Source organism: Haplochromis burtoni, unplaced genomic scaffold (assembly GCF_018398535.1).
Source record: "Haplochromis burtoni strain Fernald_Lab_line unplaced genomic scaffold, NCSU_Asbu1 Contig_89, whole genome shotgun sequence".
In the NCBI taxonomy this organism is placed as follows: domain Eukaryota; kingdom Metazoa; phylum Chordata; class Actinopteri; order Cichliformes; family Cichlidae; genus Haplochromis; species Haplochromis burtoni.
The window spans coordinates 456,538-483,450 of NW_024582450.1; the positions used below are offsets into that span (position 1 = coordinate 456,538).

Consider the following 26,913-nt stretch of genomic DNA (forward strand, 5'->3'; position numbering starts at 1 on the left):
CCTTTGCTTCACTGTACAGGCACACACACACACCTACAGCGTCTAGCACATGCCCTTTTGTTTGAGACTAACTTCAGGTAATTGATTAGAGGACAGCACAATTATACACACATGCCCATATTACTGTACATGCCCACATAATTTGAAGGGAAGTGACCCATAAACTAAGCCTACTGATAGAGCCCCATGGTGGACGACAAATCTGGGCATGATCTGCAGCTTGGAAATATTACATAAAATTGGCCACATTACTCTTTAAAAAAACTCATATTTTAATCTTAGTACGACTTTTACTTAAACAAAAGCTATAAAATGTATAAGTACCATTACAGTTAGCATCTCATTGAGCCCGGTCACACATGATAGTGTTATTAGTAAATGGCTCAAAGGTTGGAGCTAGTCTACACACTCTATAAATGCATCTGGGGCAATGAAGTCATTCAGGTTACATATGATCAGGGACACATAACAAAGCTTTTAGTACAGAGTAAGCTCAGACAGTCCCCAGGCAGAAAAACAGGCGAGGTTTTGGGGCGTTAAAGTCATTTAGTCATTAAAAAATTGTGACATATAGAATTTTTAATTTGTGTGAAGTTTTGTGAATGTAATTATGTAATTTATAGAGAAAAAATGCATTCAGTTAGACAAGAAAAGGCTTAGTACTAAATTACAAACATGTTTTATTAAACTCAGTGGAAAAGCAGGACATTATTTGCAAATTCTGCAATTATAAGTCATTCGGCAGTTATTTATGACTCAGGACCTCAGTTGCATTAGATTAGATGAACACAGAGTTTATGATCTCATGTTCAGCTCATTCTCTGGCAAATGCATCCTGGATGCAGGGATCTAGTAAAAACCACCATTTTTCCGGCAGCAGACAAATGTCAGCCTAATCTGAAGAATGACAAAGTTACATAAACACACATAGATATAGTGCTGCATCTATCATTCACCCTCAATGTGATTAAGATTAACCACATAAATACCTTTCTGTTAGGTGTGAGCACTTTGAATATATTTTTAGCAGCATTTTCCACTCAATAAATCAAAAGTGACTGCTGATGACGAGGAGACAGAGCTGAGACACACGAAGAAGGCATGCGCAACCCCATATTTGAGCATCACTTCAGTTATTCTTATTCTTTTCTCCAGTTTCTCCCTTTTTCCCTGTGTCACAAAGGGTTAATGGTAGTGTGAACCTGTTACCACTGCAGCTTACACTACATGAGGGCTAACAGCTATATAACTAATGGAGCTTAACTGTTTTTATCCAGAAGAAAGACCTGACGAGCGAAGAAGGAACTACAACTTTTTAAGCCTTTTTTTGTTCTTCTTGCAGATTACCAGAAAGTCTGTGAGAAAAGTGTCAGTTTAGTCTGTTTCTGTTTTCACTTCTGACATGAAATTGCCATGAAACTGAAGAGAGTTTGTTCCGCAGTGTCTTCCATAGAAGCTGATGTATTTACCTTTTCTGTGCTTACAGATTGTGACGTGTGAAAGCAGATTTTTAGACGTGCGATAAGCAGAAAAGAGAGATGCTGTACCATATTTAATGATCTTAAAGCTTAGGTTTTATATCTATATATGAGCCATCATATCTGCTACAGTACAGTAATAAGATGCAGTGTTATTGCAGTATATGCCTGAATCTATATATTTTTTAAGGAGTATTGTCATTTTTTTGTGAGGGATGTTCGGGTTTAGATGTATTTCAGTACTTTTCTCTTCAGTTTTGGCTTCTTTCTGTGTTCCTGTGCACTCCTGACAGCTGCAGAGGAACACAACTGTGGAAATGGCAACTCAGTTTAAACATAAATTGTGCTAGAGGTGTGAAAAACACAGGAAAATGTGTGAAACAGTGATGTTGAGTATTATTGAACATAGGCTATTATTTAAGATCTAAACTATATTTATTCACTCTAATGTCACATTGTTTTCACTGAGCTCTAAGCTTCATTATATTTCCTTATTTTCTTGATCTTACAGACTCGTTCAGACGTACGTCCTAAATTTTATGCAGTACTGTGGAAAAGTCTTGAGCCACATGTCATTTCTTTATAGGAAAATGGGAAATGGGTGCAGGGATGTCATGAAACATACACCGACATACACAGAAATATAGTTTATAAGGCAAAGAAAAAAGTTTGTGAAATTCTAGCAAGCCCAAAAGTGAATTTTTGGGTATGACCATTTTTACTCTTCAACACAGCCTGAATGCTCTTAGTCAGCTTTCTTGTAATTTCTTTGAGAAGTCTTCAGGAATAGTTCTCCAGGCTTCTTGAAGAACATTCAAAGCTCTTCTTTGGATGTTGGCTGTTTTTTATTTCATTCTCTGTAGGTATGATCCGTTATAGTAATAGCAGTAAGTCCAGGCTCTCGGTAGTCCAACCCATGACTGATGACCATAGGGTACTTTTCAGCATTCATAATTCCATCAACTTTGACAAAATCCCCAACACCGTTCACTGAAATACAGCCCGAAACCATGACAGAGCCTTGCTGTGTTTTACAGATCGCTGTAGAAACTCCTGATGACCTGTTTCTGCTGATTTTCAGTCTAGTTCTTGTGTAATTTAGCATATCTCACCCTTTTCTGCCTGTTTGCCTTCCTTTAAAATGACTGTTCATCTGCTATTGAACTGCTACTTCTTCTTTTTGTCCTCCTCTTGTCCTCTTTCCTCTCATTTCTCAAAGACACACTGCACATCATGCTGAGGTATGTAGTTTTCAGGAAGTCGCCCTTTGGTAATCACCTTGTTTGTGCACAAATAGTATTTTAAGCCAGTCAAACTACCTTTGGCATTTTTTGTAGTTTCAATAAAATACATGAGAAAATAAATTTATATGTTTTTGCAGCAGACTTCTAATAACAAAGTGCCTAAAGATACAATTTAATAATTGGTTCTTTGCTAATTTGTCTGGTGCGTATAGACATGACACTGGTTCATTACTTGGGTTAGGTGCCTTTTTTATGCTTGTTTAATTCTTAGATCAGTGTTAAAAAACATTCCTCTGAAAATGATCCGGTGCAGGGAGTGGACTATTGCTCAAAACTGGTTTAAAAATACCAACAAGTCTGCCTCCTTAGAAGCTAAATCCAGATAATGGAGTGCTGACTTAAGACTTTTGCACAGTATTGTATGTAAACTGTTTTATTTTTATTTTTAAATGTCTTTGTCAGTTTAGATGTTCACTGAACACTGGCGTTCACTGCCACCTACCCAACAAATATCCCCTTAGTCTGATGACAGTGGCTCAGTGTTTGTGCTCACAGGTTTGTTGCACCATAATGAACACAACTGTTGTGTCAGAACTTAACTTTTATTTTCAGGTTACTGTTTCTGTATTTAAAAAAAATCACATTCTGCTATGACCTGAGGAAAATCCACAATGTTTCACATAATGTTCCTTTTTTTTCAGGAGGAATAAATATGTCGATATCTACATATTCTTATGGTCTGTCTTTTTCACACAGTGACTCAGACAGTAGATACACAGGATTATGAAATCGGTTTCTGTTCATAGAAGAAGAAAAAAACAGAAAAGAAAAGACGTACACGTCAAGAGTCTGGACACAGCTTCTCATTTTTAGGTTTTTCTTTATTTTCATGACTATTGTAGATTGTAGATTCTGACTGAAGGCATCAAAACTATGAATGAACACATATGAAGTTATGTAGTAAACAAAAAAAAGTGAAATAACTCAAAATATGTTTTACATTTTAGATTCTTCAAAGTAGCCACCCTTTGCCTTGATTACTGCTTTGCACACTCTTGGCCTTCTCTCGATGAGCTTCATGATGTAGTCAGCTGCAATGGTTTTCACTTCACAGGTGTGCCTTTTCAGGGTTTGTTTGTGGCATTTCTTGCCTTTAAATGGGGTTGGGACCATGTTGTGCAGGAATCAGGTTGGTACACAGCTGACAGGCTTATTTGACAACTGTTAGAATTCATATTAAGGCAAGAACCAATCAGCTACGTAAAGAGAAACGATAATCTACCATTACTTTAAGAACTGAAGGTCAGTCTGGAAACTTTGAAAGTCGCAAAATCCATTAAGCACTACGATGAAACTGGCTCTGACTGTGCAAATCAGGCCTTTATGGTCAAATAGCTGCTAAGAAAACATGACTAAGGAAAAGCAACAAGCAGAAGAAATTTGTTTGGGCCAAGAAACATAAGGAATGGACATTACACCAGCGGAAATCCAAGCTTTGTTCTGATGAGTCCAAATTTGAGCTCTTTGGTTCCACCTGCTGTGTCTTTTTGCGACGCAGAAAAGGTGAACGAATGGTCTCTACATGCATGGTTCCCACCGTGAGGAGGTGTGATGGTGTGGAGGAGCTTTGCTGGTGACACTGTTGGGCATTTATTCAAAACTGATGGCACACTGAACCAGCATGACTACCGCAAAATCCTGCCATCCCATCCGGTTTGTTTAGTTGGACCATCTTTTATTTTTCAACAGGACAGTGACCCCTACGGGCTGTGTAAGGGCTATTTGACCAAGAAGGAGAGTGATGGAGTGCTGCGCCAGATTGCCTGGCCTCCACAGTCACCTGACCTAAACCCAATCAAGGTGGTTTGAGATGAGACGGCAAAAGGGCCAACAAGTGCTCAGCATCTCTGGGAACTCTTCAACACTGTTGGAAAACCATTTCAGGTGACTACCTAAAATATGCAAAATATTTGAGTTATTTCACACTGTTTTGTGTACTGCATAATTCCATATGTGTTCATTCATAGTTTTGATGTCTTCAGTGAGAATCTACAAGGTAAATAGTCATGAAAATGAAGAAAAAACAGAAAGTCCAAACTTACTGGTTGTGTAGAGCAGGAAATGCTGATTGAAAAAAAGCCACAGAGGGGGAAACAAAAAAACGTAACTAAACATATGCAGTAGATATTGGCGTATATTTACATGGTTTGTTGGTCTGTCTTTTCCACATGGTGACTCAGACAGTAGATACAAGGTGTTGAAATCAGTTTCTGGTCACAGAAGAGAAAAAAACAGAAAACCACAGACGTACATTAGAGCGGGAATTGTTTTGTTTTTTTCTTTAAAGCCACAAAGGGGAAACAAATAAAAATTACAAAATTCAGATAAAGAAAGGTAGTGAAACACTGAAGTTTAAAGAAAGGGAAGTGAAACTTTAAAAAAGAAACCGGTCTGTCATCAAGAAAGAGAAGATAAAAACTGAGAGGTTTATAATGCAAGTTAGGAATTAAGAGAAACCATGCATCATTGCATGAAAGTGACACCGAGACCGTGGGGAAAAAGACGGCGTCGAACGCAGAATCATCTTTGTTATTCTTTGGTATTTGAGTGCTTTACCTGCTCGACCCGTTTCATACCCTGTCAGGCTGCTTCGCCCATGACAATAATAGAGCGACAGGTCTCTGTCACGCCAACACCTGCGGATGACAGATCGCAAATACGACATCATTTACTCTTTAAATACATAAGCAGGGTCTGGCAGCTTCACACAGCACCTCTACCTGGCAAAGAAAAGTGTAAAGGGGGAGAAAAAAGTAGAAGAAAAGATGACTGGAGTGAATTTTTAAAGAGGAGTGAATTTTTAAAGAGGCCAGATAAATTAGATTGAACTAGTTTGAAAAGTTCGGCTCCAAAAACACGTTTTTCTTTTTTTGTTCTTTTATATATGTATACGTGTGTGTGAGAGAGAGCATGGACACGTGAGTTGCTAAGAAAGCAGAGCTCTGCTGTGGGTGTGTGTAAGGTTGTCTTGTTGTCACACTCCCTCTCAGGTTGGTTGTAAACCCTGTTGAACCTGTTACCGCCCGAATACCTGTAACACTGTTTTTCCTGAAACAGTAGGCAGTTCTGACTGACTTCTAACAAGGATTTAAGCAGAGCTACATTTTACCTTTGGTGTATTATTCTGTTGCTCACCTTTGGACTATAAACAGACTTTCCTTATCCTCGGATGACTTGGACTTTAACCTGATATTTCCTGTTTATGCTCAAATACTGGACTTGCAACCATCATCACTGCAAGGAAAAAGAAGGTGACTGCATCGCTATGAACCCGCTTCTTTAATTCACTTAAGAGACAGATTGTCCTTCAGGCCTGACGGGATCCGCATTACTTCTCGTGGGTCTGTTTAAAATTGGAACCTCGACGTGCAAAAGCTCTGACTGTTTACATCTGATTGAGCGGAGGCAGCTCTCGTAGCTGCATATTTGGACAAGATGATGGAAGAGGTGTCCATGGTCAATGCTTACGATGCCCATGCAATCGAGCAGATGAGCGAGGAGGAGATTTTTGCCTGTCTAGAGTCTGAAACGGGACCTAAATTCACAGTAAGTTTCTTTTTCTTTCAGTTTGTGCACTTAGTGACAACAGCTGAGCTATTTTTCTTCATAATTCAGCAGTGAAGTAGTAGAACATGAGTCTACATTTACTCAAGTACTGTCCTTAAGCAGATTTGTACTGCCTGTGTGTATTTCAATTTTTAGATGTCTACATTTTAGAAGAAATATTACACATTTGGCTGATCTATCCAACAAGGCACTACTTTTATACTCTACAGCAACAAAATTCTTCTTACTTGTTAATGCATATTAACAACCTATTAATATAAATGATTATGTTAGTAGATTGTAACACTCACACACTCATTTCAAGTTGCAGATTATCCTTATTTGAATGTTGATTAGGAGCAAAGCATTAAATGGGTGTAGTGCTGCTCTTAGCTTGCCTCTACGGGCCTGTTTGGGTTTGATCTTTACAATATTTCTACATCTATTACACGAGCAAATGGCTAAACGGTAGCTGCAAGTACAATCACAACACATAAAACATTCCTTTGGATGTTTTATGGATGGATTTTAATTCCAGAAAAAAAAGGGAATGATTTCTGGTTGTTCATTTTAGATATCTGAGATATGGAAATTGCCATTTCAGACTTCCCTCTACTATTATTCCCTCAGGCATTCTAATTTGATCATTTCCCCATGTGCTTATTTTATCTTATCTTGGTGCTATCTCCTTCTGGATCTCTTTCTTGGGCTCGTTCTTGATTTGTCATGCTCATCCCTCATCCGGCACAATATCTGTGTGGAGGAGATAGCTTTCTTCAGCTCACTCAAATATGACAGTTTTTCTGCGTTGTTATATTTAGTGCATTTTGACTCTCTGCCATTAGGTACCAACAAAGAAAGCTAAACTGAAGGAGTGCCGGCTGCAAATAATGGATGACGAGGAAGACACTTTGGACAAATATGTGGTGGGGGATCTTTGTCTCTAAAGTCAGTCCTAACATTCTTCTTTTGCTGTGATAAGTGCTAGGATCAGGTTCAAGTTATTTTCTTATTCTTTATCTAAAATGTCTTTTTTTTTAAATGCTGAGACTTTGATAGATTGTTTCTGTGGTTTGCAGAAGGAAAACCGTCAGCTTCAGCAGGCCAGCCTTCGTCTGGAGCAGGAAAATGACAATCTGGCCCACAAATTGATCACCAGCAAGGTGGCCCTGAGGAACACTCTAGACAAGGTACAATTAATTACTGCCCTTTTCAAAAGGGTAGCGAAACCCCACAGGAAATGAATAAAGTGTAACTGTAATAGAATAATATATTTGGCGTTCATTTTACATTTCATTAGAATAGCACAGTGATTTTTTCTTATTGTATTATTATTAACTTCTGGTATTGTGCATGGCCCTGCAGTTATATGCTACATCGATATAAAAGTTTCATTCACAATGAAAGCATAATATCCTGAGCTGACTGCTGCGATTGTCTCTTTGCAGGTGGAGGACAGAGTGGACGAACTAACCAAAGACCTTATGGAAACTAGACAGCAACTGCAGATCACAGAAGAGGAGAAAAGAGGGAAAGAGGAGGAAGCTGCCATGGTGAGATTTAAGTTATTCATGCTTCCTCATAATCATTAGAGATTTTGATATTTAACTGCAGGCATAACTGAGCGAAGGAATGTTATCTTTCATTATAGCTGAAGGAAGTGTTTCGGAGAGAAATAGAAAAGGCCGAGCAGAAACTCAAAAGGTCGTCTGGTATCATTGCAGACTACAAACAGGTACAGAGAGTTTCTAAAATCGCTACATTTCTTCTGCTGATGTTTTGCTTAATTATGTTAAAGTCGTGATCTTTGGCTCAGATCTGTTCTCAGCTGACAAACCGCCTTGAAAGCCAGCAAGCCGCCCACAGAGAGGAGATGGATTCACTTAAGGTGAGGGTAGCACTCTTCCTTTGGAGCTTTGCTGTCATCTCTTCTTCTTTTATCTCACCTCTTGCCTCCGCCGTGCTTCATCTCAAATCCTGTTGTTGTATAAAATGCTTTCAACCTTTCTATTAACTCATCAGTTACTCAGATTATCTTTTACATATGTCACGTTTGAGAGGGAAAAAAAATCTGTATCATTTAATTTTTGCTACACTTTTTTTTTCACATCACAGAGTGCAATAAAAGCTTGCTCCCACTGTCAACACATCATGAATTCAGATGAAACGTCCGATATAGGTCGGGACTCAGAAACGGCTGCGCAGACGGAAGATCAGAAAGTGACTGAACAGGGCATGGAGGAGAAGGATGAAGATCCCACGCTGGAGGAGCAGAGGAGGAGGGAGCAGGAAAAGGAGCTCCTCAGGGCTCAGATTGGGGAATTGGAAAAGGAGCTGGTCCAGACCAAACTCCAGATGGTGGAGGCCACGTGCAAAATCCAGGTAAGACCAGTGAATCAGATCGGACTGGACCATTCATAGATACATATCTTGATTAAATCTCTGACCTTCACAAATATCTACAAGCATGTAACCAAAACATGCACAAATTGTCAGTGTTTTGCAGATAAGAGGATATCTGGATATATGTCAGCCAATAAATGGCAACAAAATGCAGCAAAGAAATGTTTTTGTCATAACATGGGTTAGTAGTAGTTTACACTATAAAATATCTCTCTCAGTTTGCTTCTTGGTCACAGTTAAGAAAAATCAAGGAAGATCTGGATAAATATTGGTTGCCACCCATCCAGTTGTCCATCCATTTATTTTCTTCCGCTTATCCAGAATTGGGGTGAAGTGCTAGCAGGCTAAATAGGGTTTTTCTTTTTTTCCATTTCCTGCTTGGGGATACTGAGCCAGTTACAAATATGATGAGATTCATAATCCTTCCACCATGTTCTGGGGTGTCTCCCTGGATAGATGGATAGACGTGGCCGGAAAACCTGATGGGAAAGTGCTCAGAAGGCATCCTGATTAGCTGCTCAAACGACCTCAACTGGTTTTTTGAGCATAGGGTGGAGAGAGATCAGTGGCATTCAATAAAAAAAAAAAAGATTATTTTATTTTAAAGTGGTCATTAGCATGACTGTGAGCTCTGCTACTCTAGTGCTGCATTAAATCTGGCTTTTTATAGGGAATATGTTGACACCTGACCTCTAATAAAGCTGATATGATATTTTTACTAAGCATAAGCCCCTGAAGACAGACAACAGGACCAGGTTCTGAGATATTGTCGCTGTTCCAGTAAAACAGGTTTGACAACACTGGAAACTGAAAGTTACAAAGGAACATTTTCAGGAAGAAGTAGCAGAAAACAGAGACTTCAAAAGTTGACGGGAATTACCCCGGATCATTTTTGAAGTCATTTGCTTCATAAATAACACAGAAATAACATAATGGGATAATCCTGACGAATGCTTCAAGATTCATTACTTATTACTTTATTACTTTTAAGTATTAAAGTACTCTAATTACATATCTGGCATGCTTAAAATAGGCATATAAATAAATTGCATTACTTCCACAATACATTATCATAATTCTACCATATTTAATACGTGTGTTTTTGTGAGCTTTTGAGATTTCTAAATCATCTGTGCAACTTTTTTCCTGAAAAATGTAACTAAATTGTGCAAAAAAAATGCTTAATGTAGCAAATATGATGCAAATTCAAACTCGCATGTACAAACTTTGGTCAGAAGATTCGGTCAACACTGCAGTTCCAAAAAAATTTAATTTTCTGACAATTGTTTCATGGTTCAGGATTTACAGGGTTGAAGTAATTCATAATGGTGTCCAGTTAGTGAATTATTTAAAACTAATCATTACAGTTAAATTCAGGTATAACTCTGACCCATAATAGATTAAAAACTTGAGTGTTAATTTGCCAATAATCATATGAATTGGCATTGTTATTTAAAACTATTAAAAGTATTTTGATAATGTAAATAAAAAAAACATAAGTGCATATTTAGTAAAAACATAGTAAAATTAATTGCACAATGCAGTATTTGCAGTCATACATCTGTGTATCCTCATGCAGGAGCTGGAGCATCAGAAGGGAATCCTGACCAGTGATCTGCAGGAAGCAAAGAACAGCTGGATCAGCAAGGCCTTCACCTCGCTGCGGACCTCCAGCGAGGGGCTTCACAGTCTTAACATACACAAAGCCGGGACTCACAAAATGGGTTGGAACGTCCACAGTGCCTCCCTCTCTGGATGGAGCCCCAAGAAGCTATCGTGGCCTCACAGAGTCAATCGAGAAAATGTCTGAGAGCTTGGACTGTGAATGCGCAGATGACATAAAACTGGACACTAGAGGGGGGTTATACCTCTGCTGAAGTATGACTTTATTGCCTGAGTGATAACCAAAGACTGTATATACAGAATGACTTAAACCTGTACCTGCTGATTCCTAATTTGTGCACTAGATGGCAGTCAAGACACCATGAGCTGAGGAGAGTACCAGAGAGCACTGACAGTTGATATGAAGTAGGGACTTTCTTGCCTTTGCTGATTTTGTCTTTACTGATAAGTTTCTTTGCATATTTGTAAATCTGTGTGAGTCTCCTGGAGACCAGTATTTTCGTTTGTGCCATAAATGCACCATTAAAGAAGTAACCACTTCAAAAAAAATTCTCTTTCATGACGTAAGGAAACCTTAATCAGCATGCAGTAATTCATAACTGTTCAGTTCTTATAAGGAATTTCCTGTGCTGTGACTTCTCTTCCTCTTTCGCAATGACCTCTTTGGCTTTTATACCGCGATCAGCTGCGAGGCGCTCAAATACACAGGGGAGGCGAGACTGTGAAGCAACTTGTTATTGCTGTACTTTGACACAAAGACAGGTGTAGATCTGCAAGGAAAAGGGCAAAGGACAAGGGAATAACAGAAGAGAGTAGTATTTAACTTGGGCCCGGGGTTGGGAGTTGACTGTAACATTTCTAAAGCTACTTTGAAAAACTGCTCTTGGCGAATAATCCCTCCTTTGAAGCAATGAGGGCTGCAGTGTTTGGTGGTGGCTATGTCACTGTGATTCTACTAATTAGCATTGTTGAAAGTCAAGCACTGGACCTGCTGAGAGGAGCTGGAACATCACAGAGTGAGTGCTAGTCTGTGCTTGACTACATGTTTCCCACTTCCACTTATTCTTTCTTTCTTTCATGTTATGTTATAATATTATTCTCAAAGTGATACCGATACAGATATTACATTTTGTATTTTTCTTTATTCTGTATTTCTGTCAGTGTTTATGTTTTGCACTCAGTGACTAAATCCAGTTTTTCCCTGCCAGATCCCCTCTCCGCTCCCAAGGTGCACTGCTGGTGTTCGAGCTATCCGAATGTGACGCTGTGCACTTGGCCTAAACCACCCCACTTCCCTACCACGCATTACATTGCTACATACAGGTAAGTCTGTGAATAGTTTTAGTGTGTGCTGACCCAAACCACTGACCCCTTTTTAGTAGAAGACACTCTACTTAACAAGTGTCATTAAATAGCCTTTTTTTTTTTCTTAAATGTGTTTATGTGTAAATGTTTGTGTTTACCAGTGAGAGACATAATCAGGCAAGCACCAAGGAATGCCATCTCCTTCCACCTGGCTCTTCATCCTCTGAAAAGGTACCAGTTTATAACCTTAAGAGATCATCTGATATTGGCTGTGCATCTAGGAATTTTTGGATATATTCTTGTCTGTTATGAGCAAAAATCCCTGGATCCTGAGACTGAAATCATGCATCATGCATAGTGTGGAGGGAATTTTCAGTCATGGGGTGACGTTAACCCTTAGGTTTGTGAACAGCCAAGAGAAAGGAGAAGAGGTGGTTTCCAGAATTCATGCATCAAAATTTAACTCATTTAGATAAGTTGTACTATATATATATGTGTACACACACACACACACACATACTGTACTGGAATGATCCACAAACCTGACGGGACAGGCTGAGTTTTGGAAAATCCCATTTCTTTTCTTTTCTTTTCTTTTTTGGAATCATTTCAAGTTTATCTTGTGAGTCTGAGGAAACCAGGGTCTCAGTAATTTGTGATCTGTGGTTGATTACTAATTCTGATCATCTCGAGTGCTCGTCATTTTGTGAATTCCCCAAAGTTTTCTTTCATCGTCTCTCTCTTTTTCTTTTTTTTTTTTTTTTTTTCAGTTCTGGATCTGCCAGCTGCCCAACCTGAAGCTTCTTACTGACTACATCATCAACATCACAGCAGTTCATTCTGGGAGAAGCAGCTCCCATCTAACAAGCTTCATGCTGGAGGATATAGGTGAGAAATGAAATTACACAGAATGTGGTCAAACTTCACTTAGCTTCATAACCCATTTCCCGTTTTTATCTAAACAAACAAACAAAAAAACAATTTAAAAAAAATCTGTTCTATGTGTTCAGTGAAACCAGATCCTCCCGTTGATGTCCGGGTTTCCCCTACTAACAACAGAAAGTTGTTGGTTGAGTGGTCTCCTCCACCTACTTGGACCAACTTGGCAATATTCCCCCTAAAATACCAGATTATCTACCAGTGGGAAAACAAGGGGATCCGAAGGTCTGTTAATGTAAGTATGATTTTCATCACACCATATTTGCATAAAAGTGTTGCAACCACAAGTTTTGTAAGCAGCACATCACACTTAACGCTTACACGGATATCACATGTGCAAGTTCAAAATTACCCAAACTTTTTGAAGCAACCTCGAATTGCTTTTTTTTGTACTTGTTGTTTTCCTAAAAAAGTTCCCATCGTCTACAGGATCCAGTTTTTAATTTAATCATTTAATCATCAGTAGCTTTTCTGTTTCCTTTTAAATATTACAACACTCATTAACTTGACTTCAAGTGTTCAAAATTGTGTGAAAATATTTTCTCATAAACTGTTTTTAAGATGTTGGTCATGATTTACTGAAATTTAAAAAAGATGTGCATCAGCACATGCTGTAACTGATTTGAAAGTATGACTAATGATGGCAAACACATTTGCATTATTACTAAACTCTTCCATCCACTTTCATGAAACGGTTTATGATTCATCAACTATTTATAAGTCCTTTACTTCTATTTTAATATGTGACTTAAAGTAACCAGTATCCTTTCCCACTGGGCTGACTTGTAGCCTCCTGGTGTTAACTATGTGTGTTTTTACACATGTATCCTATATTTTCTCCTCCAGCTGGGTCCTTATGAGAACACCACGGTTGAACTGAAGGCCCTGACCCCAGGGAGGCCATACCTGTTCCAAGTGTGTGCTAGGGAGCTGCTTGGTCTGGGCAAATGCAGTGACTGGAGTATGCCCGTGAAGATCACAATACCAAGAAAAAGACTGTAGGAAGTTCCACTGACTTCCTTTTTTTGTTTACCCATTTCCTGTTAAGCTTGCACTGAAGTAAACAATTTCATTTTCTGGTATTTTAACTGCACGAAAAATGCAAACACAAACTATTTATATTTTGTTTTATTTATTAAAGAGTATTGTAAATGGATATCATGCACACAGTTTACATTTCCAGTTTAAGTCAGTATTTTTTGTATTATTGTTATTTTGTAACAGTGTTGGTTTGTCAAGTCAAAAAGAATAAAAATAAGGTGTCTGAAGCAAATCCTCATTGTCAGTCAGTCACATTTACCACAAGTGGGGTGACAAACTCAGAGTGTCTGATGCCCAGAGTGAAGGATGGTGGTCTTGGAAGGTGCAAATGAAATCTCTCCGGGCTGTAGGCGCCAGGGCCAGGAATAGCAGAGGAATAATTGGGCCTTTTAGTCCTCCCCTGCATGGTGAAGGACGGATGGCGATGACGGTAAATGTCTGGGTTGGTGCTGTTGTATTTTCCTGGTCCGGGAGTTGTGGCGAGATCTTCAGAGGGAGCGCCGACCTTCCTCCGGGCTGAGAAGCTGTAGCTGGCACTGGAGGGTTTGTGAGGAATATGATGTCCCAGAAGATTAGGAAGACTGTAACTGGAAGATTGACGAAAACAATATAAAGGTTAACAGGAGCACTGAGTGTGATGTAAGATGGTAAATCTGGTGTTATTCTCTGTTTGATTTCTAAATTCCTCATGCTGTCTTGGGCACCTACTCCCAAGCCCATTCTTCTTTCCTAAAAAACAAAGGAAACCATATTTATCAAAGACTGTGGACTTAGTAGGAAATGGCTGGGGTGGATATAGCAGGCTACCCCCTCTAAATTTAGGAAACAAAGGAGCTCAATCAGACGCTATTAAGCAACAACCTCTGAGGCTGGGAATGATATTCAAAGCAGAAGTGCTTAAAAAGTTGAGGTTCCTCAAATAACCACTTAACCCTTACTCCGTATTAGAGGCAATCTTCCGTCTTGTACTGTCGAACTTTAGAGCAGAAACAAATATATTTAGAGCCTAGTAACAGTGGCTGCAGGTTTTAATACTCAAGAATGCTCAAGAAATCTGGGCACAATTTTAGATGAATTAAAGCCTAGATTAACACTAAACGCTAACTTGAACAGCGTTTATGGATACTAGAAGGCTTAAGCAAAGGGATCCACAAGCCAAAGGGTGATGTCACAGCACTTTCATTGACCTCTAATCTACCTCTCCTCCTCGCCTTTACCTGTTAGGTGAGGGTACAGCATCCACAGAGCGGTATCTGGTTCGAGCTCCAATGATGTGTGATGGAGGTCTGCGGTGGCCATTGAGGGGCGGAGCCTTCTCTGGACTGTAGGCTCCGGGCCCGGGAGTCTGGAATAGGTCACCTAACATAAAAGGAAACTAGTTTGAAATTATTCCTTTATTTTAGGGGGAAGATGGATGAATGCGTGGATGGACTGATAAATGGATGGATGACTAATGCTTGTCCAAATATCTGACATCAATCACACAGGTTGAATGGTTTTTCCTTCTTTTTTACCTTTACTTCCTGTGCGCCCTCCTCTGCCCAAAATAGAGTAAGATGGCGTTTCCATGCTGCCAAACCGCGTGACCTTTGATCCAACGTGGTACCTCGGTCCTGGGCTGGAGTCCACAGAGACCACTGCAAACAAGGCCAAAAACCATCAAAGTGCTGTTCCTTTACTTTAACTGCTCCAGCTTAGCATTAAGTACTTCTTTGTAGCACTCCTTAGTCAATGATTGGTCTACTGAGGGCAAGCTTACCAGAACATACATAAATAATTGACAACTTACTGGCACTGCTCATACGACTGTGGAAGGTATATGCTGCACTTCTGGGCTTGGTGAAATCATGGTTGATGTATCCAACTGTAGGGGGCAGGCTGTAGCGTCCAGGGCCTGGGCCTGACAATGAGTAGGTGGAGGAGGAGGAGGATGGTGGTGAAAATGATGCAACAGATTGCACTCCAAGCAGCAGTATAGCACACCCACTGCTCTTTGGCTCCGGCTGCATCGTCTCTGATGATTTCCATATGGAGCTCTTTGACTTATTTTCTATGGTTATGCATTTTAACCTACTTCCTCTGCTTTTTGGGGAATGGATTCTAAACAAAGTAGAAATCTCAAACAAGTGTGGAGCAACGACTGTATAATGCTGTGCAAGATTTCATAGCAAAAACAGTTCAGCTATAATACAGTCCATGTGGATGCAAACACACACACAGACATACATAACCACACATGCAGGCACACACATTTCTCAAACTGACCTCTTTCTCGAGCAGAGATAATCGGTCGTTTCTTCTCCGCCTCCTCCATAGTCTACCGACCACTTTCTTCCCTCTCCTCGGCTTTTCTTTTTTGAGTCCACTGTTACTTCAGACACATCCTTTTCTTACTCCTTTTCTTGTGTGGCTCTGTCCAGGTAAGTCTCGCAGGCTGAATTATTCATTATCATGAGGTAAAGAAATCCTATCTTGACTGAGGCCCTGATCTGCACAAACTTGCTGTCAACCTTTTTTTCTCCAAGGTTCCTCAGGACAAATAGTTTCTACCAAATAGACACTTAAAGAGCTCAAATAATTGTTTAGCATGTAAATCTAAACGTGAAGTGCTCTGCTGAAACACGATCTTGAAGTGATGTATAATGATCATGTTGGTAACGTGTAATGTAGTTAATTTGTAACACTATTCCAAAGTATTTGGTTACTGTACTGCAGTATTTGTCTTCACTCATGTATGTATGCTCAAGTGACAGCGTCTCAGTGGACATGCTATTAAAGCGAAGGACCTTGAACATTCCTCTGCAGCATATTGATATCTGAACATTAAACACTAAGTTCTTTATTGAACTTGTAAGGATATTCATGTGAGTAAAAATGCTTGCAAATTTTATGTCTGCACTTTTAAACAGGGGGTTCTTCTTATTGACGGGTGGACACAATTTTATTTGAAAAGCCTTACAGGCCCTCTGCAGTATTTACGTATATATTCAACAGCAAAAAAATGTGGGACTGACCAAAAACATTGTTCAGATTCAGATCATTCAGATTTCTTGATGTAATTTTTATTAGTACAATAAATTTCACAACGAATTAGGAATTTTTATCAGCAAAAGGTTAGAGGACCTTTTCTGATTCCCGTTTTCTGCTGCTGTTTTTGTCCTTAAAGTCCATTTTCCCCGATTATTTATGCACTTTAAACTAAGAGTTTTAGTTTTATTTAAATAAATTACAGTATTTCTTCCAAGACATAAGATTTCTGTCATCGTCCCAGGTTCTAGTGTTGCATTTGTTGAGTTTTCGGTTCCTGTTTTGATTTTGTGATTAATTCGGGTGTTTCTAATATTCTTTTTTTCTGATTTCCCTAAAGTTTCCCCATATGTCTTGTACATTAGTGCCATTGTCCTTCTGTGTTTACTTGTCTTTTTGTTATTTCATCTATTCATCCATGAATAATGGAGCCCATCCCAGCTGTTACAGTGCCCTGAACAGGCTGTCAGTCGATCACAGGATTTTTTGCCCAAAAAGCACAAACAAAAACAATGGCATTAAGACTTAAAGTGTCACTGCATGAGTGGCTTCTTGTTTCACCTTATCTCTTAATCTGGTTCCTGTCTTACTTTGATAAATCACATTCTCATGCGTCCTGATTTTATTTTCTTGCTTTTGTTCCCTTCCTTGGTGTTTGTCAGCCCCTCCATCATGGCAGATTGTGCCTACATGTGTCCTGTCTGTTGTGCTCGCTTGCTCATGCCCTTTGAATTTGCCTGATGATTTGGATCCCAAAAAGTCTTGCCTTGTGTCCAGTATTTGGTCCTCAGTACTGTGCAAGGGGAACCACAGCACATCAGTATATTAATATTTATATTGAACTTATAAAAGGTTGTGTCAGTGCACATGAGAACAATGGATTTACAGCCACAATTCCCATATCACTGCGGGCCACTGTGGCTACTGAATTAGCACCTAGACACCATCTGAAAAGAGTCAGCTGTGGCAGAAGTTCGGAGTAGGATTTAGCATCTGGCATACACATATAGAGCTCCCCATTGCTGACATTCAGGACCCTGGACACTGGATGCAGAGGTAACTAAAGGCTTGAGAGCAGAGCCATGACCAAGAAGAACTCCATAGTTAAATATTAAGCACTGCTGACTGACTGCTCACAGGCACAGTAACAAGATACTGCTTGTCAGAGGAAAATGAACTCACAGCATGACAGAAAACACAACCAGCGTCTCAAGTTTCCCAGATAAACACTGACACCATGTAACAAGCAGGGATCAAAGATGTTACTCGCTGTCGAGCTCTAACATGGATTCATTGGTTCGATGGAGACATAAGCTTGTTATTGCTTGCTCTGCACTCTTTCACATGTGCTATTTGTAGATTATACAGCCAAGAATCAAAGGAAAAACAATAAGATGTAGTAAGAGACAGGTCCACTACATGCGTAGCACTTTTTGTTTTTACTCTCAATCATTGACTGCCATGCTTCATGTACACCACACCTGTTTCTGCTTGTGAACATTTTTATTTTGTACACCTAGTCATTCTGACTCTTTTAAGGTGCCTTTCTTTTGTGCTGCTCGACAAACTTCATCATCATTCTTGAACACTTGGCGTTTACAGCCCAGCGTGGTTGATGCACATGTTTAATATGTGAAGAACCTTTATTTGTAATCTTTTTATACATGTACAGTGGTCCCTCGCTATAACGCGGTTTACCTTTCGCGGATTTCTTTGGTGCGATTTTGCGTGCTTTTTCTTTTTTTTTTCTTACAGCGCATTGAGTTCTGCGTCCTGATTGGCTGCAGATCATTGTCAGTCAGTCTCGTGCTGTGTCTCCTCTACAGTACAGAATGCGTTCAGCTTGTCAAGTTAACATAAATCTTCTATGCTAGCTGTGTGACTCTGAAGTGCTGTACTGTATGTTTGTAAGTTTTCTCCCCAACAAACACAACAATTTTGACGAAACGTTTTGCACCGTCAAAGGCAACCGCGGGCGCTTTTGGTTTCATTCTATAATACTGGACTTATTTTTCTACGAATGTTTTATCATTGAGAGTTTAAATAAGAGAGAAAAGTGTAAAAATGTTCGTGCCTGTCTGAGAAAAGTGTATAAAGTGTGTAGTGAGGGGTTTTACAGCCTTAAAACATCTATAATAATTGTTAAAAATAAATAAATAAAGTTGGCTACTTCGCGGATTTCACCTATCGCGGGTTATTTTTGGAACGTATAATTCCCGCGATAAACAAGGGACCAGTATGCCCACTTTTAATTTATTTTTAATTAATTAAACACCTTTAATGGTTTTTTTCAGTCTGGTTTTGTTCTTACTTGCACCAGATTATATATTTTTTATATATTTTTTTTTAATTGTGATTTTCTTTGTATAACTTTCCTAATACAATCCACCCATCCATTTTCTATCTAGGCCTGTGGGGGCTGGAGCCTATACCAGCAGGGCAGGAGGCAGGGTACACTCTGAATAGGTTGCAGGTTTGTAAAAGAGCACATAGAGAAAGTCCCACATTTACGCACTGCAGTGCATAAATTTAGACTCACCACTTCTAAAATGTATGTCTTTTGGACTCTGGGAGAAAGCTGAGACTAAACTGGAGAGCAGCCATACAGGCACTAGGAGAGCATGCAAAAACAGACAAGGGCCCGAGCTAGCTAGTGGATTAGAAACTAGGACCTTCGCACAAGGCAAAGATGACACTGAGCCGCTCTTGGCTAATATTCTGTATTCCCGTCAGTCCATCTGCCTCCGCTTTAAAGTACTTTGGGTCAGCTCCATTTTCACCTCTTATGCACTGTGGAGTCAACATGATATGTTATTAAGAATCCATATGATGTCTATTGCTTTGTTTTGTTTTTTATCCACCTAAATTTCCATTTGCATTTTGGTCATCTGATAAGGTGCAGAGTTGTGTTTTTCAGTGCTTGGCGACTCTGGTGTGCAGACAACTATTTTCCAAACCCTGGGTTTCTGACATCATTTTATAGAACAGCATCAGAGTGATAACAACTTCAGTCATTGTACAGTCTTTACTAACTAAACATAATTTAAGAATTAAAACATAGCTTTATACTTTAAATATGCTGGTACAATTTAGTACAAAAATAAAAGGCAGAGAAATGCTTCCGTACACAAACACCATCACGTCATCAGTCACTTACTGACACTCAGAAACAGAAGAATCCTGAGTGAACCAGTTTGGTATAGTATCCAGCTATATAACAAAGAAGAAATTAGAAATACTGTATGATAATTTACTTTTGCCTTTTACATGGGGGCCACGGTGAAGGCTGAGGTGGGAGTATCCATTGAAGCTGAACCGCCACTAGATGGTGCTTTGGATCCACAGGGGAAAAAAAGAAGTCCAAAATGTAACTGAATACTTCTGATCTGTTTGCCTTTTTGCACACAAATACAAAAGTCTTTACTGTAATCCAGGTTATTCATGCAAATGTGTCATTTTTGAAAGAAGAAGGTAGTCCAAATGGTGCCTCTTGTGATACCAGCATGTCTGTGATGAGTTCACCTTCCTTGCGTTGACTCAAAAAGTTACATAAAGGAAGAATATCCCACTTTTTCTTCGGATGTCCTCTTGTGGCCACAGCTGGTAGCCGTACAAAAAATGTCCGGAGCAAACTGTCTTTATAATTCTGATATATGAATACACTCTCTTTATCTCATATACACACATAATAACGAATCACATTCACTCAGTTCTTTTCTTGATTTGTTTTCTGTTCGTAAAGACAGCGTGTGCTATGATTTATCCCCTTGGAGAACCTGCAAAAAAAATCAGCGTTTATAAAACAGTTTTAGATTTCCATGTATTTGTGTGAGCAGCATGTGTACGCGTGCATGTTTGTGATTTGATTGGAATGATGATGCTTACCTACCTGGTTGCGAACTTTGTGGGATTTCTGCATCAGCACTCTCCATTGGTCATACAACTTCATGGACATGCTGCTACAACCGTAGGCGTGTTTCCGCACCCAGCCGAAGAACTGCTTCAGCTCCCTGCGCAAGGTGGAGTTGGAGTCTCCGCTGGATTTTGAGTCGCAGGAGCCTGACATCATTCTCTCTGCAGGGAGGAGAAACCAGTAAAAAGGTATTAGGCATAGAAAAGGAGTGTGTGTGTGAATGAAGCTTGTAATAAGAAAGTGCTTTGAGTATTCAAATTGAGTCGAAAAGCCCTATATTAAGTACCAGTCCATTTACCATCTGACAAAACTTTAGTATGGACCAGGGGTGGGCAATCTCAGTCCACGAGGGCCGGTGTCCCTGCAGGTTTTAGATGTGTCCTCGAACCAACACAGCTGATTTAAATGGCTAAATTAGCTCCTCAACATGTCCTGAAGTTCTCCATAGGCCTGGTAACTAACTAATCATGTGATTCAGGTGTGTTGACCCAAGGTGAGATCTAAAACCTGCAGGGACACCGGCCCTCGTGGACTGAGATTGCCCACCCCTGGTATAAACTCTTATCAGGACATTGCACATTGGATAAAAACCCCTTGGATGTCAAGAGACACTTTACACTCATTGGATAGCAGTTCCTCAGTCACAGGGTTGGCTTGCCCTAAAGTAAGGGATTAAAGTGGGTGGGATTGATCTGGAACAGCATTCTGGCACTTTTAATAAATGAGTAATCAAATCTGAAGATTAGGCTGATACATAATGCCGAGGGAGTTAAATGTCTGTGTTGCAGTCTGGCATTGCTTTCAGCTGCCAGCGTGGACACGAGATCCCACACCCCACTTCACCCTCAAATCAGTTTTTAATTCCTGTGTTATGTTCACCTGAGGTGTCAATGTTGCGTCTGCGGTACTTTAGCATCTAGCTAGCACTGCAGAAGGGGAGCTAGCATAAAGATGTAACTTTTCAGTCAGCGCAGGTGTTTCTGTGCAGCATCTCATGCATGGTGTCTTGGACGCTTAATGTATTTCCCAAGGAGAGGAAGATAAGGACTTTTCAGCAAGTATTATACTTTTAATGTCCTAATTCATTCTTTTTTCATGATGTGAAATCTATTTCTAAACAAAATGAAGCAGGATTTTGTGTTATTCAACATTTGCATTAAAAATATTACGTTAAGAAATTCAGTACAGTTTAATAGAGGCTAAACTGGTTAGTTTTCATGCTATGAAGTTACAGTAACGCAGGGTCAGTGTTAAGTTACATGAAGGGCAGCAGATAACAATTCGAATTCAAGCCGATGATGCTGATGAGACTCATTCACCAAATTTTTACTTTTATACTGGCTTTATCCCGTCTAGATGTCAGAAATCAGCCATACAGTTTATTTAACATCTCCCTATATCAATTTGAATTCAACTGGATGCACCTGGATAAATCAAAAAAGCAGCAGTGATTCAACTTCTCAAGAAGATGACTTATTTAAAGGGGCTTAACTGAACCTCAAATGATCAAAACACATGCAGAAAACATCAAACATGGAAAGGTCATACTGTGCGTGCAGCAAAGTAAGGAGCTGCTGCTGATTCTGTTATTGTAGCTGTGGTGCTGGTATGGTAAATGGTAAATGGTTTGCACAGTTTGAATTTTGAGGTTATACACTAACAGTTAGTGACTAACTGTATATTCTGGGCTTATGCCATGCAAAACACCAAGGCAGAATTTTCACCTGGCTCAAATTTGGGGCTGAAAGTTTAAAGTAGTTATAATGGCAAAGGGAAATAAGCAAGTAATGCTCCAGTATGTTAAGAATCTGCAGAGCAGTACTCAAGCAAATGCAATTTTTCACTGTCAAAGACTTTTAAAAAAAGACAGATGAGTGGCTGAAAAGACTTTGAGGAGAGAAGGGGAGACAGGATTAAACCCCCCTCCCTGATTTGTGCTTTTTCAGCTTGCCCTTGCAGAAACCCTTCCAGAAAATGGAAAAAAAAATCAAGGTTTTATGAACTGGGTTTTGTTTTCATAGTTGTGGTCTTTATTCCGATCAGTTATGATAACATTTTGCACAGCAGTTATGTCTGGGGAAGAAACAACCACAAGTGCTCACTACTTTGTGAACATGAGTAATGTTTTTTGAATTTTTTGTTGGTTCTGAAATTGTTTATTTTACAACCTATTGCAAGTAAAACATTATCAAAGTCTGGTTTGATTTTGTAATGTCAGGTTGGGCAAAGATTGCATTATGTTACATTGATGGTTAGGCTATTATTTTTTATTGTCTTTGACTGGATTTGTCTAACATAAGTAAAACTGCCAGTGCTATAAAAAACAACCTGGAAGACTGACCAAGAAGTGTATAAAACAGTACCACTGAGACATTGAGGCTGCCAGTTTTCAACAGCAGGAGCGATCTGTGGGATATGCACCCTATGATGCCTTAAAATGCTCTTAAAAACCTCAATAATGGACAAAAAATGACTTCCGAGTGCCCTTCTGACTGTGTACGAGTGTGTGCTCACCACTGTGGGGTGTGGAAGCAGCAGTCGGGTGGCTCCACTCACTCCAGATGCCAGCCTTGCGAGAACCGTAAATGCCCACGGGATTACATCGAACCTGGAGAAAATACATCATTAGAAAGGCTGAAAGCTACTCTGAAGTACTTAATCATTACACATCGAGACATATCCAACGTACCTGGACGAAATATACCGTTCCAGGTCTCAGTCCAGCCAGTCTACAAGAGGTCTGATTCCCAACATCCTCCATCACCTACATGACAAATCAAAGACACAAACACAAAAGCGCTGAGCGCTGGAGGTCTGACCACAGTATTAAATACCAATGGGCAAAAACTAAAACACAGGACCGAATCAAGATGCAGAAAACACAACCGCAAACCATGTACAGACCCAAACATGCATGAACCTCACATTGTTTGGTGGCTGCTGATCAGCATGTTTATGAAACTATTTTAATGTAACCGTGCCTGCTGGGTAAAATCTGTTCTCTATTATTTATTACAGAGCTGGATATGCTGGGACACACACACAGCAGCGCTTACAGGTACTCATGCAAACAGCATAACTGAAGACAGGCAAATAGAGAAGAAGAAAGGCACACATGCTGCAATTAATAATCTTGTCTAATAATCCTCACTTTCTCTCTGGCATCAGTCTATAAACACTTGTTAAAAAGGACTCAAACAAAAAACAGAACATGGAAATTACTGGCATCAAAAGTCTAATGATGTGATGTGGGGGAGCCAAACAGGCAGAAGTTACAGCTGAGCGTCTTACAGACATATTGAAGACATTAACAGCTGAGATGTATCCCTCCATTCCTCAGCATGACCTCATGATTAGGGCTGGTTCAGAGGGAAATGGTGCTTTGTTTTCACCATCGACCCTTTAAAACCACTCTGTGTCGAGTCTCCAGCTCTCCTCCTTCAAAATCATATCATCCCTCCTCCGCCTTGCTCCACTCCCCGCCTTTTCTTTTTCCACTTTGCGAGTCAAGACTTGCTTATATTACATCGGTGTAATTCCCCCTTAATTACAGGAGAATCTTCACTCTTACCCAGAGGAAAATGATTTCTGGGAAGCACCATCTGCGCGTCTTAAGGTTTTACACTGTGTTTTTCATTCATTAAAGGCTCGTGCGGAGTTACACATACAGTGGCTTTGGGCTGTAGCTTCTAGATTTATGACTAATGAAAATTTTTGACCAGCCCAACTATTAACTCATCTGGCAGAGGAGGCCTCAATCAGGCTACATCAGAGGTGATTACAGCACAAGGATGAGAAACAGCTGGGACAGTGCTGCTGTTATACAGAAAGAGACAAAGAGAACAGATTTGCATCCTTATAGCTATGGATTCTTGCCCTCTACCTTCCAGTCTTGGCTGTCCTCCAGCCTGTAGCGGATTTGGTATTTGGCCTGAAACAGGAAGTCTTTGAGAGCAGGCGGGGCCTCCCAGCGAACGCTCAGCTGGTCCTCCAACTGCCCGACGCGACTGACGGTCACACCCGATGGAGGGTCTGTGGTCACTGGAGAAGGAGGAATGGCATCAGGACATTAAGCATCACATGCAGAACTGATAATGAAAAACATAGTGAATATATTTAGGTCCTGTAGTGCAGGTGGAAACTGCTTCAACATCTGCACACAAAACGTCTGATCAGTGGCATGCCACATGATGTTTATCCGTTACTTTGATAGTGGCAAACATACAGAAAGTGCAGGAAGACAGAAACAGAACGCGTGGATGTAATGGTTCCATCTTTTTATGTCTTAACCAACAGTTAATAGCTGTTCATGAGAGATTACCCGACTCATACATTTGATTCCCTGCTGTAAGCTGTTGCCTGTATTACTAATGTATGTGTTATAAAGAAATCAAGATAGGAAATAGTCTGCTCTGCGAGAGAGGCAAATACTGCCTTGATTTTTATCAAATAGCTCTAACAGATGCTGTGGCCGACTAGAGGTTGATTTGAACCACTAATCTGAATTAAAACATTAATGTCACAAGCATTTTTTCTAGTAAAACAAAGCGTATTACAACAACAAAACTCTTTGCTTAGGGCCTTTTCTCTACTTCCTTATGTTTACACGACCAAGCAATCCATTCAATTTCAATTTTAAGCAGTAGGAGTGATGTCTTTATGTGTAACAACACATTGAAAGATTGCTCAGTGTTGCCGGAGGTTTGAGGTCTCTAGGCGCCTTTTAGTTTTGCAGAGTTGACTTGTGTGAGCTGGAAGAGGCATGTTCATCTGACAACAATTATCTTTTCAGCAAACAAACATGTGGTGACTGAGCATTATATTAACTTTTCTCGTTTTGGGGCTTTTGAGATCATTTCAGTATCTACTTCAGCTCCTTTTTTTCAGAATGCCATCATTGAATAGCTAGTAAATAAACAAGCTGATCAGAGGGAAGAAGAAGAAGATGGGAAAGATTCAGTGCAGGAAAAAAATGGGAGTTGACACAAGAGGCTTTTTTCTTGAGAGAGATTATACAGTAAACCTAAGAGTAAAATAAGATTATTAATACTTTAGTGGACACACATAGGGCTCAATGCAATTATAGCCAATGACATCTGCAGATGGAAACATAGGTTTTGTTAAAGTACACTGTAAAAAATACTTCCTTTTGTACAGGAAACTTTACTGTTAAAGTCTACCTTCTGTACTCTGCAACAACAGTTTCTTACTGTATATAATATTTTTAAACCTGTATTTCATATAAGCTTCACTGCTTTCTGGCTATCATTACACTGTAAATGTAAGTGCATGTCCTACGGACACAAGTCCTGGGCACTTGATTTTATCCACCTTTGGCAAAGGGACTGAAAATACCTGCATGCAAAGATGGCCCAGTGCTTTTTTCCATATATCGTTCTTCTTCTGGCTCATATGTCCACAACTATAAGAATGGTTTATAGGCGTATTCAAGACACTGAAGATGCACGCAGGCTATATGCAACTATAAGGGTCTTGACCAAACCATGAAACCACACAGAACATCCACAGCAGTCAGACTAATTGCAGCACAACGGAAATAAACACGAGAACATGTGTAAAATAATGATTTGAATGTAAACATTTATATTCCCATAAGTTCTTGCGCTTGCCAAAGAAAAATATTTCATTATGTGCAGTAGCTTGCTCTTAACTTCTTTTCCTCAAAGGCATCAGAAGTTACAGTATTCGTCCGCATTCACCAAAAAACGGTACATTGCTGTAATTTTATACCAATTTGTTGCAGTGTTTTAACTGAAATAATTGATTTTATGCCACGGTTGATAACAAATGTATCTCTTTCACAATGCAAAACCAACATTCGACATGGGTTTTTGTTTCATTTTCTTGAAATGTGAGATTTCTTTTTTCCAGTTACATAATAATAAGGACCAAGGAGATCATTTTCTTTCTTTTGAATCGTGTTCTTCTATCCACTAAGTCATTTCCTTTTGATTTACTCAATAAAGGTAACAAACTTAAAAATCAACAGAGACGATTTCTTTGTCCCGTGTTAAACTTCTAGAAAAGAGTGTTCCTGTTTCCTCACACTGTGATTGTTAGGCATGTGGCAAAAAGCAGGGCTCGCAGGACTCGAGGCTTTAAAATAACAGAATATATATTGAATATATGAATATATATAATACAGCATCTTTGTTCAAGATGCTAGAATTGAGCATAATTTAAAGTTATGATAGTAAACTATTGTTATTGAAAAACTCTTTTTAACATCAATTTAAAAAAGAAAGACAAATAAAACACACTGGGGCAATAACAGAATGATAGAAAAGTGTCAAATTGTTAGAAGAAAATGCTT

General features: G+C 39.5%; 4 protein-coding genes across 6 annotated transcripts in view; 2 read left to right on the forward strand and 2 right to left on the reverse strand.

The window, feature by feature from the left end:
- Positions 1–5,661: 5,661 nt before the first annotated feature.
- rabgap1l2 (RAB GTPase activating protein 1-like 2) lies at positions 5,662–10,750 on the forward strand. Of its 2 annotated transcripts, XM_005934362.3 has the most exons (8): positions 5,667–6,328; positions 7,174–7,254; positions 7,408–7,518; positions 7,777–7,881; positions 7,980–8,063; positions 8,145–8,216; positions 8,444–8,710; positions 10,311–10,750. In XM_005934362.3, the coding sequence occupies exons 1-8, from the start codon at positions 6,218–6,220 to the stop codon at positions 10,539–10,541; spliced, it is 1,062 nt and encodes a 353-aa protein (XP_005934424.1). In that variant the 5' UTR covers positions 5,667–6,217; the 3' UTR covers positions 10,542–10,750. The 2 variants fall into 2 exon arrangements, with proteins under 2 accessions (XP_042078532.1, XP_005934424.1); XM_042222598.1 differs by lacking the exon at positions 7,174–7,254 and having other exon boundaries at positions 5,662–6,328.
- A 299-nt stretch (positions 10,751–11,049) lies between these two features.
- Positions 11,050–13,872, forward strand: ebi3 (Epstein-Barr virus induced 3). The gene is made up of 6 exons (XM_005934360.3): positions 11,050–11,370; positions 11,563–11,677; positions 11,821–11,890; positions 12,430–12,547; positions 12,670–12,833; positions 13,445–13,872. Exons 1-6 carry the CDS (start codon positions 11,265–11,267, stop codon positions 13,598–13,600), a joined length of 729 nt encoding a protein of 242 aa, XP_005934422.1. The 5' UTR covers positions 11,050–11,264; the 3' UTR covers positions 13,601–13,872.
- Positions 13,873–13,880: 8 nt separating this feature from the next.
- Positions 13,881–15,648, reverse strand: odf3l2a (outer dense fiber of sperm tails 3-like 2a). Its single transcript, XM_005934361.3, has 4 exons — positions 15,429–15,648; positions 15,154–15,276; positions 14,857–14,998; positions 13,881–14,226 (listed from the first exon to the last, which is right to left on the reverse strand). The coding sequence occupies exons 1-4, from the start codon at positions 15,646–15,648 to the stop codon at positions 13,881–13,883; spliced, it is 831 nt and encodes a 276-aa protein (XP_005934423.2).
- Positions 15,649–19,629: 3,981 nt separating this feature from the next.
- Positions 19,630–26,913, reverse strand: part of crlf1a (cytokine receptor-like factor 1a) — a 20,057-nt gene continuing 12,773 nt past the window's right edge. Inside the window, exons 5-9 of one of the 2 annotated variants that reach the window (XM_005934358.3) lie at positions 24,463–24,620; positions 23,269–23,343; positions 23,094–23,187; positions 20,556–20,740; positions 19,630–20,442 (exon numbers count right to left, since the gene is read on the reverse strand). In XM_005934358.3, coding sequence (XP_005934420.1) covers positions 20,419–20,442; positions 20,556–20,740; positions 23,094–23,187; positions 23,269–23,343; positions 24,463–24,620 — 536 coding nt within the window. In that variant the 3' untranslated portion in view covers positions 19,630–20,418. Of the gene's footprint in view, positions 20,443–20,551; positions 20,741–23,093; positions 23,188–23,268; positions 23,344–24,462; positions 24,621–26,913 lie in introns of both variants that reach the window. The other variant, XM_005934359.3, reaches the window with a different exon arrangement.